This window comes from Uloborus diversus, chromosome 2 (assembly GCF_026930045.1).
Source record: "Uloborus diversus isolate 005 chromosome 2, Udiv.v.3.1, whole genome shotgun sequence".
Taxonomy (NCBI): Eukaryota; Metazoa; Arthropoda; class Arachnida; order Araneae; family Uloboridae; genus Uloborus; species Uloborus diversus.
In genome coordinates, this window is record NC_072732.1 from 19,680,209 (window position 1) to 19,694,366 (window position 14,158).

Consider the following 14,158-nt stretch of genomic DNA (forward strand, 5'->3'; position numbering starts at 1 on the left):
AACATCGATGTTTTTTGGTCGATGTATCAATACCATCGATCTTTTAATTTCTTATATGGATGTTTTGCCATCGATGTCGCACCTCTAAGTGTGAATGCCGAGAAAAATTCTGTAAAAGTTGTTTCTCTGCTAGCACAGTGTCAATGCAGAGAAAACAACATTTCCTTTACTCACAACATAAGAGAACAGCAAATCTCGGTAAGCATTCTTCTTTGGGAAAGCTGTTTTAAAGGGGGATCTCTCCAATTCTTCGTTTAAAACAAAACCTGCTTTACACGGTTTTTGTTTGATGACGTTTTTAAAATGGAAGTTTTGAAAATTGATCAATTTTAAATACGAGCATGTAAAATGTACTGAGCTTAAAAACATACTGCGATCAGTGCGATCAGCTTATAACATACTGTCCAACCACGGATTGCATGGAATTTTCAAACGTTCAGATAAGACGAATCTATGTGAATAAGGGGAAAAGTAAAAATTTGATGCGCGTATTCGGCTCATTTGAATGAGACTCTGCTTCTGCGAAAGCTGACATCGGTAAAAAATAATAGATTCCTCCATTTCCGGCGGTAAAACGGATTTTTGTCTTTCCATACAATCCGTGGTCAGACGTAGCAAGGAAGTTTTCCCATAAGCAGCGTGTCAATGTTGGCATATTTCTTTTAAAAATAATAATAAAAAAAAATATAATTTAAAAAAAACCTGTGACCCCCACTTCCCTCAATCAACGCTAATTTGAATTCTGAAACTTTGAATTCAAATTATGTTTTTCGCAATCATGAGTTGTGACAGGGCTCTACTCATTTGGGGGCTATTGTTTCTAGAAACGGCTCCTCTCCCCCCACGCCTGCCCTTCATCCTGGGCCGTTACGTGTGTATAGTTGTGTGTGTGTGCAGGCGTGTGTGTATGTGTAGGCGCGCGTGCGTGCATGTGTAGGCTTGTGTGTGTGCGTAGACCTGTGTGTATGTGTAAAGGCTTGTGTGTATGTGTGTGTATGTATGTATGTGTGTGTACGTGTGTGTGTGTGTGTGTGTGTGTGTGTGTGTGTATTTGAGCGCGCGTGTGTGTAGGACATGGACGCCATCGGCCAGGAGAAACGGATTCCAGGAGGCAGTGCTCGGAGCCGCGCCTGCAGAGGCCGGTGGGCGGTGGTGCTGGTGTCCCTGGTCCTAGCTGAAAAAGGAACCATAACGCCAAGGATGGTGAAGGTAGAACAATAAGCAATCGTGATTGTTCAAAAAAAATTAAAAAAAAAAAAAAACGATTTTCACCATACCCGATCCAAAAATTCATTCAAAATATTTGAGGCGTAACTTTCATGAATTGGAATAACATTCGAATCTTCAAAATAAATCAAATTTTCTGAAGTGAAAAACATTAAAATATTAGCAGAAAACATATTTTCGTGTTAATACATTTAAAATTGGTCTAAAAACATTAATAGCTCTTCTCTGTTTTGCACAATTATTGAATGCTTTAGGAATTAAAGTGCAAAACCGGAAATCAACAGATGTGGCGTTTTTAAGCAATTGTACTCAAGGGTTCGCGCTAGGGAACAGGATTACGCGATTTCCGTAACTTTTTCTAAAATCCTTTGGCAACTAATGGCGGACGTACGTTAAAAAGATTGCGAAATTTCTTATCTATGATTTTTCTATTTTTCATACAGATATTTTAAGAAGACAGCCTGCACAAATGGAATGGCTTACTATAATTTTCAACTGCCATCTTAATTTAGACTGGCTTTGAAAAAAAAAATCAGAATACAATACAGTAGAGAACCAATTATCCGGGAAGTTCGGGACCATCGCTGTCCCGGATATCTGAATTTCCCGGTTTTCTGGGACGCTAAAAAGAGCTTTTGGCCGATTGTTTATGAAACTTAAATTACTATAATAAATAGTAATACATATTAAAATAAGAAGAAAACAATTCAGAAATGCTTATTATTGAAAGTTATCCATAAGACCCGAGACCAACACATTTATTTTGAAAAGGGGCAAAAAAAAACCCCACTTCTCCATGTTTTAAAACAAAAGAAAATGAAGGGAAGGGCAAACAACAAGCTTTTGAACATAAATTGCGATTTTTCTACTACAGTGTATGAAAGAATTTGTTTTCTTGAACGCGCTTTTTTTTTTTTTTAATTTCTTGTAAAGGTTTGGTGTTTGCGGTTACAGTAGTTATTGATAACTATTGCTTTTGCATTAAGTTCATACCAATAGAAATTTGATTTATGAGTCTTGCGTTTAACGATTTCCACCATCAACTATCCAAAAAATTCGCAAATCTGGTTTTCGGTGTTTCCCGCTCTTTTCCGACGTTACTTACGCTCGAAACGGCTTTAACTAGGGACTATTCAATAAAATATTGCATTAGAATGTGAAAATATTCATTTCTTTAGTATTCAGTTGAAATAAAACACGAAAATTTAAGACTTACGAGTGTACTTTTTAATTCAAGAAAATATTTCGGAAATGTTGCCCCGCGTTAAGGATAACCCTCTGAAGTTCGTTTTTGAAAACATTTTTCCGAATTATAGATGAGTAATATGGTATTTATTAAGAAACCGCTGATATTCTTTTAGGTATTTCAAAAAAAAAAAAAAAAAAAAATGCTTAGTTTTTCAAAAATTGCCGAAAATGCGCATTTTTTAAAAATCGCGGAAAAATCGGCAAAAGTTGCCGGTTTTCTGGTTTCCCGGTTTTTTGGCTCCCGGATAAAAGGTTCTGCACTGTATTACAAATACATCAGGACAAAAATAAGGGCACTTATACTATTTTTTAACGTGTGAAGTATACATTTTTTTACAAATACATATTGGAGTTTATATTGTATCCATATATCAATGTAAGCTACATGTATTGCTTTCTATTTCATCATCACATGTTGTAATCAAGTTTACCGATGCGTGTTTTAATTTTTATAATTAAACTGAAAGCACTAACGTAAAAAAAAAATTAAAAATTGAAAAAATTAAAAAAAAAACAATGCAGTTTGATAAAACTTAAAACTGGCAGGTTCTGACTCAAAGAACTATATTACTAATATAATTCTATATGAAATTGGGAAGCACAACTGCGACAAACTTATGCTTTTATTTTAGATGGAAGTTTGTATTTCCAAGTACTGTTGGGATTTACGTACATAAAGGTGCCCCTCTTTAAAAAATCCTGTTTCGTAAAATATATTACTGCAGTATAAACTTAAGCAGACATTAAAATCAAGTAATATACGAAACGAAACAGCAGTAATATTCAATATTTAAAAAAAAAATTAACTATATTTAAATAGAAAATAAAAGAAGTTTATGTGAGATAGCATGTATTAAAATATAGCTTCTAACTTCTAAAATAACTGAAAAAATTACTGAATGCAAAAAGATTGAAAGCTAACACGGTATGTAGTTTTCAGCAAAGCACTTCGACATCGGGACCCCCCCCCCCCCGGGGGGGCGAAAACGAACGTTCTTATAGATACGTCTTGTAGACATTATCGAAATTCAATTTAAGTATTGAAGGTTTAGTTTAAGAATTCCTGGAAATTGTTCAAATTTACAATTAAAATTTTTGAAAAATGATAATGATTGAGACATTAGTTAGAAAGTAATTAGGAGCACAGAACTTGTTTCGTTCACTGAACAGTGATTTCTGATGTATTAATAGGTCATCTCTTATTTCATTTTAATAGTGGATCGTTTAAAAAGTAACATAAAAAAGAAAAAACGGACCCCAATTTCATGAACAACTTGGATTTCTGTTCTCACGGGGTTGCCCACCTAGGGGGACTGTCATAACGCAGACTGTGCCTTTGAAATTTTTAGGGGAGAGGGTGTTTTGAGGGGTGTTTTTCACTTTTGGGGGGGTCTTTGCGGTATTTAGGGGAATGCATCCTTGCTCTTAGGGGGGGGGGCACTCCTGAATAGGGAAGCTTTCGATTTTTCAATTTTATTTTTATATGATAGAGTAACATGTATGAACATCATAGGTAAAAAAATTTTGCGATATGATAAGTAGTTTTTTTTTTAATTAATTTTTAAAGTTCAAGCTCTTGTGACGTCAAATGGCATAGGAAGTGACGTCATGCCCTCTTCCGATAGGGGAGAAGCCGAAGGTCACGCATTCGACTTCGAAGACGAAACGTAAAAGGCTTATTTCCTCGCATTTAACTCCTCGCGTTTCTGGAACATTAAACGTCTCATCCTCTCGAAAATATTCGAATATCTCATTGGTGTAACTTGAGGAAGATTATTTAGAATGTGCTTTAACGAATCCGGCCTCCATAGTGTGTTCAAAAGGATTATTGAATTTCTAAAAAATAAAAATATCAGCGCGCTCAAAATGTCCCTAGCGAAAACAAGGGATCTTCGGCGGAAGGCTGCCCAGTAGTGCCCTGTGACGTAGGCTCGTGACGTTTCAGAAGCGCGCACTTTTGCGCGTGGATTTTTAAAAATTCATTAAAAATCAACCACGGTGCTTTAAAATTCGGCGATGGTGAATTATTTAGTTTTGAGGGTCAATTAACAATATCCAATAGCCAAAATATGAACATTTAATAGGTTGCAACTTCTCTATTCTCGAAAACCTAAGCTCACGCATTATGATTTGACGTCGGCATTGTGGGGAGAAAACAAGGAGCGGGAGCATAATCCTAGTCAAATGCATTTTATTAAGTAAACAATAACTGCATAACAGGAAAAAAAAAAAAAACAATTGCATAGCACAGCGTTTCTTAAATTGTGTTCCGCGGAACCGTGGGGTTCCGTAGAGCTCTCTCGGGGGTTCCATGAGACTTGAGTGTTACCTTTTCACACATTTCAAATTTGTAACATTAAAAAACCGATAAAAATAATGCCTTTTCAATTTTCAAAATAAATTCCCTTTTACTTTCGTATACAGTAGAACCTCTCAATAATGGACACTAATGGGACCCGATATTATATCCCTTAAATAGATGTGTCCCTTCTTCGGAGGTATTTTAGTTTATACATGCAGCGTGTTTACTCGGTATACTTTTGTTATGAACTTACAAAACTATTAACACTTAAGATTCAATACTTTTCATTTTTCATACACAACTAAATCAAATTCACACTTAATGATTTTTTATCATTTTATTAATAATTATTGTGTTAAAATTTTGGAAAGTCCAAAGTTTTCCCCCATAAAGCAATTATTTTGGAGTAATTCATTGCATGAATTTGCATCATGTCATGTAATTTACAATGCAAGACACTGTGAATTACAATTAGTATTCACATTTCAATTTTTATATAAAAGCTAGTCAGTTTCTGTGCCCTCTCCTTTGGCCCTGAGCCTACTTGAATAAATATCTGGGTGGATAAATCATGCATGTAACTTTCAGCAAGATTTTTACAATGTACAATCCTTGTTTCTTCAACATATGTTAATGTTCAACTCTCCTCCATTAATTTTTAAAGGAAAAGTAAAACTTGAATTCCAGTAAATTCACTCTTTCTTAGGCACTTGTACATAATTTTTTGTAATTTTGTTTTCGCTATGACTGTCCCTTAAATAGAGTGTCCCTTACTTAGAGGCAAATACATGGAAGTCCCTATTCAAAGGGACTTGGACCAGAAAAAATGTCCCTTAAATAGAGGTGTCCCTTATTCGGAGGTGTCCCTTAAGGGAGGTTCTACTGTACTTATCTAAGAATTATTACTTATCACATCTCACCTCATGGCTCCAGTAGCCTAAAATTGCGTTTTAAAAACTTTAATTTAAAAAAAAAATCCGAAAGCTATTGACCCCCGAATATCACCATAGACAGATTATAAGTGACTTCAATATTGAAAAAGTTTCGGGAAGACATAACAAACTTCCTTTCCTACAACATTACCAAATACAGCCTAAAATTACGATTTTTACATCAATTTCAAATTTTCTGCTCTTCATAATAGTCACTCTCTCAGTATCTATGGCAGTAGTTGAAAGGACAATCGCAATATTTAACGAGTGAGGACCATTTTAAGAAGCAGTACTCTGTCATGATAAGCACTTTTTATCAAAATTGAGTTAGTGTCGCGAGGTGGTTCTCAATAGTTCAAAATTGGTGCTTGCGTGGAACCAATTCTGAGACAATTATTGCTTTTTTTTTTGGCGAAAAGGTTATTTTTGATTCAGAATCGGCACTTATGTGTTCTAGTTGAGAAAGCAATGAAACAAATGTAAAGGGTGTCCCAAAATTAACGCATGATTTGAATTTGCCACAATTTTTGCTGTGAATTGTTGGCAGCCACGGAAAAAGAACAATTTGACAGCTGGGAGTTTAGGGTTAGTAAAAATGGAGTGTTATGCTATTATACAACCAGCGAAACAATTCAATCACTGCATGAGGAATTTCCTGTTCGTGTACTCTCTCGTTTCGGTGATATGAATTGTACCCTAGATCGTGATTTTACATCATTAGACTTCTCCCTATGGGGTTATTTGAAGTCAAACGTCTATGTCAGCAATCCCACAACCACCTGCGCATTACCTAATTGCGATATCGAGCGCCAATAACAGTAAACTGCTTGACCCGCCCAAACTTTCATTATTTTTCAAATAATTGTTCGATAATGAAAATGCATTATAGAATCGAAAACGCTCCATTTGTAATAACCCTAGACCCTCAGCTGCCAAATTGTTCTTTTTTCAAGATTGCCCACAATTTATTGCAAAAATGGCGGCAAATTCAAATCTTGCGTTAATTTTGGGACACCCTTTATATTAAAAAAAAAAAAAAAAACAGGAATGTCAAGAAACTAAAAATTCGGAACAAAATAATTTCCAGCCGGAAAATCAGGAATATCGGGCCAACTACGAATTCTGTTATTATTATCAGTGAACAGAAAGCAGAAGAATTTAATTTAGCCCAAAGTAAGAGAGGAAGAAAACATTGAGAATACAGTAAAGGTGAAAAAGTGGAGGGGGGTACAAAAATCTGCAAAATTTCCGGCACGTGAACATTTTAACAGAGGCGTGACCAACGAAAATATTTTAAAAAGTTTTCCCTAGGAAGATACCAGCGGAAATAGAGGAGAAAATGAAGTGCGGAGGAAAGGGGTGGCTTGTTTTGAAAAAAATGAAACTATTACACAGAAAAGGATTAGATTCGGTACAAACAAAGATAACAGGGAAAAGATCGGCAGATAATTTACTCATTTCAAAAAGAAGACGAGAGGAGTATAAAAAAGGGGGGGGGGCAATCAAGAAAGCACAATTGGAAGATTTTCATTTTAGTCGGAAAATCGTTTCGAAATTCCAAGGGCTCCCGCTAAAATCGGAACAGTTTATGAAAATTAATTCCGAAAAAAAAAATTTTTTTTGGAGCATATTTTTTAATTTTTTTCTAAGGGGGAAGCAGCAGGATTTTTTCTTTTTTTCTGCCACTGTATCCAATTTTTAAACCTCAAGTAAGGACCCGGTGACCACTCGCTTCCCAACACCACGTCCTCAGAGCCCCCCCCCCCCCCCATTTCACGTTCTCAGAATGATGTCTTCATGTGATCAATTAGTTTGAAAATGATGTAAATCTATTTTAACCGTTCTTCAAAAAGTTATTAAGGACATTTCATTAAAAATATATAAGATACTGTGGAATTTTAAGAAAGAGAAAACTAATTAATACACTTCTGAAAAGTATTTTAACTAGTTTTCAGTCGGAAAATGTTTATTTACTATTTATGTATTTTTTTTTTCCGAATCAAATTACCTGCGGATGTTCTGTAGAATCTTCTTCAGCTTCAGCTTGACTAGTATCAGCGGTTGCACAGAGTCTATTTTTCTCTGACTGATCTTTGGATCGGAAAGTCCAATAACTGGAGTGCGTGAAAATTAATGGCTCGCCTAATTTGGCCAAAGTCATAACAGATTTCATGTTACTTTTCTGCTTGGAGCAATACAAAGAAATCATCTGTCCTGGTGTAGATCCTGACAGTTCTTCCTTTGCGGGAACTACCTGCCAATTTGAATACATAGAAAGTTTGGGATTGGTCTCTTGTAGAATGAACATGGGTTGTGGACGGTAAATACAACAATAGGTTGATCTGGTGGAACACTTCAATCCCAAATAAGTGTAAGCATGGCCGTTGAGATAGAGTTGGATGCAACTTTTCTTCGGCCTGGGTGTCTCTGGGCTAATTAAAGTAGATCCCACCATCGTGAAGGGTTTTTCTTTTAAAGATAGTGATGTTGGTCTAGCTGGGGAAAGGAATTTTTTCATGGGCTGTGATATGCTTTCAGAAGATGGCGCTTCATTTTCGTTTTTCGAATGCGTTGGACTGCTCGGGGTAAAGATGACAGTCGGTACAACAGGACTGCTTTCAGATTCCTTCTCATTGCACGAAGAAAATGGCAACTCTAAGCATTTTGGTGCAGATGAAAAGATTGAAGAATAAAAATTGGTTTTTGCAGTTTTGAAAGAAGATGAGATTTCACTGACCGAGTAATTTATTGTCGAAACACCTAACCCGTAAGGTTGAGACGTAGGAATTTCAAAACCTATCGTACCAGGACAAATACTATCAGGTCCAGGAAGAAATGAAAATGGTTGGCTTGGCGAAACAGTGGTTTCTTTTTTCTTGTTCGGAGATTTTACCAAGTCTAAATTCGAAGAGATGACTGAGAAGTCTGTTCGTAAAGAATTTTCTAACTTGGAAATATCTGAAAAGTTTGTAGGGATCGATACAACAGGTGATACGCTAGAAGATGATCTACTTGGCAAATGGACAGTACCTCCAGAGTTATGAACGGGTTGAGCAATTGTGACAATCACGCCTGGTAAACTTCTACCTCGTTTGTCCATTTCGAGTTCCTCGAGCGAAGTGGATTTTTTCGAGCCGTAACTTTCTGAAATCGTGTTAGACAAAGATGAAAAGGCACCAGGAATACTAGTTTTAATTTTAATTCTTTTAGTTTGAGAGCCATCTAGGACTTGCACTTCGCCACCAAACAAATGGACACTTTGCGATCGTCCCCTGTGGGGAGATAGTGTTAGATCACTAAAAGAGCTTGAGGAAATGTTCTTGTACATATCACTCTTCCCATTCATTGGCTCGGGAGACTTGTCATTGAAAAACGATGGCAATAATACGGAGTCAGAGACTTTTCTCTTCTTCAGAGGTGGACTTTTCGATAAAGGCAAGAGTAACTGTTTTTTCAAAATCGGACCGTCATTCGCGTTATCTAAAATAGATTCAAATCTGGATTCAGTAGTTTGTCCTTTCGTATCAAATTTGTACTGGAACTCAGTCGGTGACTGCTTGTTTTGTGCGTGTGTGGTTTTGATTCTTTTGTCAGCAGTATCCCTGAGAGTATGCAGCTGTGTTCCTGAATTTCTACAAAAAGAGAGATGTACATCAAGATTATACTTGTCTAAAAACTCTGAACTACAGTAAGAACATCTGAGATGAAAAAGTTTGTCTGAATGACCTTCTACGTCTACTGTAAAAGAGGAGGTCATAGGATTTGTGTCATTCACATCCAAAAGCAACTTTGATTCTTCTTTAGACTTGCTTTTTAAAAGCAAATCCTTAATAATGCTTCCTTCGGGATTTTGAGGACTTTGACTGTAAAAGGCCTGATCCAAAGTCGACGTATTTTTGCGTTTTGTATACCGACCTCGCTTCAAGCTTAAAAGACTTTTAATGGCACTTCCTTTCAATTCTTCTTCAGAAACAGAACAAACAATCTTTGAGTACATATTAACACTAGGAATAACAGAAGGAGGAGAGGCATTTAAAAGTGGGAATGACTTTTCGTTTGGCGAAGAGGTTTTGTTAGACAATAATCCTTTTGAAGTTGCGTGAAGCGATTCTGTTAAAGATCCACCTAACAGAGCCGATTGCAATTTAGAAGTAGTGGTGGATCCCGACACATTAGTCGCTTTATCGTCACTACAGTTACTTAATTTTAAGGAAATACCTTGTTTTTTCGATTCACAATCAGAATTTGGAGAAGTATTTACACTATTTTGCTTAAAATAACGGCGCGACCACATAGGATCTAATGTTTCAACAATAGCTGCATTCTCCGAAATGATCTTGCTTATGTGCTGCTCTAAAATTTGAGGACTAGTAATTTTGGGACATTTCACAACTTTTTGCGACTCAGCAGACAAAACCGAAGAATTAGAATCATCAGTGCTCACGAATTCGGGAATATGTAATTTTAACTTATTGCAATTTGGCGTAATCACATTGGAGCGATCATCTTTTTGGAAAGACGTAATGAAAGAAAATTTTTCACACGAAGGGTTAAACTTTTGTTCCAACGACGGTTTTGACTTATCTACGCGAGACTCTTCTTTGCACAGAGATTTATCAGCGCCCAAGTCAGCCGTTTTGCTTTCACCGGATTTCTTTTCTAGCATTTCTTGCAAAAAGCTAACTTTTCCAAAGTCCAGCATCACAGACCCGTCCTTGCTCGTTTCTGGCACTTGGAGACCCGTGAGCACTTTTTCAATATTGGAAGCTGACGTACCGTAAACTGAGCTAGGCAAGTGACATTTCTGTTCCTCCTCGATGATTGGCTGTTGCGAATCCTTCGAAGAGTTCCTGCTTTCGACAACAGAGGTGGAAACCCTGTAATTCAACTGCTGCGATTCTTTTTTGATGCCTGGAGCAGTCGGGGTTACACCGGACATTTGCGTGATGTACATTTCGGAATTGAGCTTCTCTTGAGCAGTGTCCGGCAATGAACTGCTTTCTTGCTTCGAGCCTTCGCTCTCTATCACAGATGAGTTGCTAACAAGAGGTGCAGATTTAACAAATGTAGAAGGGGCTGAAGTGGTGATGATGAAGGATGGATCAGATTTACTGCGCTTTTGTGGCGAGGAAGTACCAGAATGGAAAGGGGCATCTTTCGCTTCAGACTGCGGACAACTACCTGGAGACTTCAGCCTGTTTCCCGCCACTAATACTGAAACGTTGTTCGCAAAGGAAGCATTTTCGTTCGGTGATGATGAACCCTCTTCTTTCGAAATTGCATTAAAAAAGATCTTCATGGCTATATTTGTACTTATGTTTTCATCTGGAACCAACTTTACTGAATTGTTGTTCACCTCCGCCTGGAGAACCTTGTTAGTATCGTTGAGGGATTTTGACATTTCTACGTGTTCTCGTTCAGTTTCCTCATAAGCAGAATAAGAAACAGCGAAAGGCTCATTCTTTTGGATTTTGAAAACCAAATCATTGCTAGCTGAATTTTGTTTGAGGGGTTCATTTTGAGTAATTTCGATACCAGTGTCAAGTTTCTTCTTTAAGCAGCCACCAGTAGCTGAAAATGGTAATTAGAAAAAATTAAAAGTCTGTTAAAATAAACTGCAAAACAATTAACTGTTCCGACTGAATTCCAAAGAGCATAGCTGCCAAAATAGGAATATCTAAAAAAAATCATAAAATACGCGACGATCACCAGAAACGGAAAGAATTATTTACTGTTTGCTAAAAAATGTAAAATCAAATTATTCTATTAGGGAAAATTTTCAACCAAAAAAAATTTAATATTATTATTTTAAAACGTTTTATAATGCTTATGCGAGTATATTTTAGGCAAAATTATATTTTAAATGAAACAGTTTGAAACACTATTATTAGATAAGGGTTTTTTATACCTTTCCCATTTAGTACTTAATGCAGGCAGCTATGCGCATTAAAATTAGAACGGAACAATTTCAAAATTTTAAAATAATATTAGCAAAATAATCCATAGAAAAGGATATTTTGCTGCATGGAGCAAAACATTTCAAAATCAAAATATCCATATTTTTATGCAGTTGTTTAAGAAATCATAAACAAAAATAAAGCTTAAAAAAAAAAAACAAAATACGGGTCAGATGAAAGGCTAGTGGTGATAATTTGGAGTTAAAATACCAATATGATCCAAAAAAGTGAACGATCAATTACACTCTACAAAATCCCTCAACGATTTCTTCAGCAGCTTTCAATTCCTTTACAATAAGCATGTATAATACATAAAACACACATAAAAGTAACAGATCATTATAATAATTACATGAATCACTCTTTCCGATGATGCATAATAAATTACTCCTAACTCCATCATTCAACCCCACATTAATTTAATATTTATGCTTATCATAAACACAACTTAAATGATATCAGTAGCGGATTTTGGGGGGAGCTCAGGGGGCCCGTGCCCCCCCCCCCCCTCCAAAAGGATCAATTAGTTTAAGTATTTTTAAAATTATTTTTTAATTGACTTCTTTATAGAATTTTTTTATATAATTATTTAAAAAGAACACAAAACACACAGCATATTTTGAATAAAAGTATTTTCGTTTGCAAAATCAGAAGCACTTGAGTCGTTGGCCAAAGTGGCAGAATACATTTAACTCGCTGGTTTTGAATTCAAGGGAACGTAATATCATGATTCGTCCATTATTTCTTCTATGATGAAATTAGTGATTAACATTTTTATTAAAAATGTTAACTATTGGTTGACTATGATTTTCTTTATCATATAATAGTAAAATGTAAATTAATTTAAAAAGCTCAAATGAGGTATGGGATTATTTAATAACCTTGCCCTCGTGCTATAATCATAATGACAATTTTCCTAATTAAAACCGCTCATTATTATTATGATATGAATAATAATAATGATAATTCATGATTATTTAATAACCTTGCCCTCGTGCTATAATCATAATGACAATTTTTCTAATTAAAACCGCTCATTGCATAGCATCTCGGTGACATTATATGCAGGGTTTAGTTCTTTATTGGCTTGAAACGTTTAAGATGTTTTACATCCACATTCAAAGTATATTAGTGTATAATATTTATGTACTTGGAAAAGTATATTCATTGGCCTGAAGGGATCCAAAGAAAAAAAAAAATAAAAAATAAAGTCATAAAAACTTTCTTACGAAACATCGTATTGGGGGGGGGGGGGTATTCAATTTCCAAGGCCCCCTCCAAAAGATTTTTCTGTATCCGCCCCTGAATGATATCACTTCTAAAACACGGTATCAGTCATTCTCAACCACTGTGCTTGAAGTGCGCCGCCATTGTGAAAGTCAGACAAGTTCAATAGATTCCAGTGGCCTGGCAAAATTTTCAAAGGGAGAGATTTGGAGATTAACTAACAATACATAGAATGCATAGAATATGAATGCGTCGTTTCGTTTCATCATGGTGTATATGATCCCTCTCTAGATTCAATTCGAATGACTACTGTAGTTCCAACCATGTATTTAATCCCCAAAGCTACAATACCAGTCGTTTCTTAACTCCTTCAGTCGGAATTATGAAATATTGGGTCAAAAATGTTGATATTTGGTACACAGTGTATTATAGTAAAGGGTATCTTATACACAAAATTTTGAGTTTGTAGGGGAAAAATTAAAAGAGTTATGGCACGTCCAATATTCCGGACTTATATTTTTGAAATCAATATTTCATACACAAACACGATAAAATACCGAACAAACTTCATTATAAAATGTTCTACAAATAATTATAAAACATAAATATATAATCTTTAATTAATCGTTTGAAACGATTAATTAAAGATTATATATTTTTTAAAAAATTGGGAACAAAACCTCGCTTTTCAGATGAAAAGCGAAGTTGGAAAAATGAGTCACTCTATCTCTCTATCCTTATATGTCAGTGTTGTCAATCCCAAAATGAAAAATTATTTCACAGATTACAATAAGTAGAATGTAAAGAGTCAACTACAAAAAAAAATCAACTAATTAAATCAATTATTAAATCATTAGCAGCTGTTTAAAGTGTATGTCCGGTACCAGGTCTGAAGGGTTTAATATTCCCCCTGCAGTTCTTTTATATTCGCCCCATTATGTGCGCACATACGGGCAGCAGTAGTAACTAATGCATTCGGTTTCACAAACGCAAGCTACGTAATTATATCATAAACCCTAAACATAAAGATATAATTGTCCGAGACCTACAAAAATTGAAAAAACCTTAGCAGCTAGGAAAAATTTTTAGGCAGCAGACAAATTATTTCTTAGAATATATTGGAAAATTCAGAGAACAGAAGGTTCTTTTCGGAACGACTCTTATTCTGAAGAAACGATTGACCGTTTTTCATGAGAAGGCACTTTGCCACGCCTCGTCGAACGCAGAGTTCCATTTTACGCGGGGGTGATCGGTAAACAATCCAC

At 35.7% G+C, this 14,158-nt stretch overlaps 1 protein-coding gene across 1 annotated transcript in view; it reads right to left on the minus strand.

Annotated features, from left to right (window-relative positions):
* Nucleotides 1-13,037, minus strand: part of LOC129235097 (uncharacterized) — a 45,588-nt gene extending 32,551 nt beyond the window's left edge. The window contains exons 1-2 of the mRNA XM_054868776.1: nucleotides 13,013-13,037; nucleotides 7,718-11,280 (exon numbers count right to left, since the gene is read on the minus strand). Coding sequence (XP_054724751.1) covers nucleotides 7,718-11,280; nucleotides 13,013-13,037 — 3,588 coding nt within the window. The remainder of the gene's footprint in view (nucleotides 1-7,717; nucleotides 11,281-13,012) is intronic.
* Nucleotides 13,038-14,158: the final 1,121 nt, after the last annotated feature.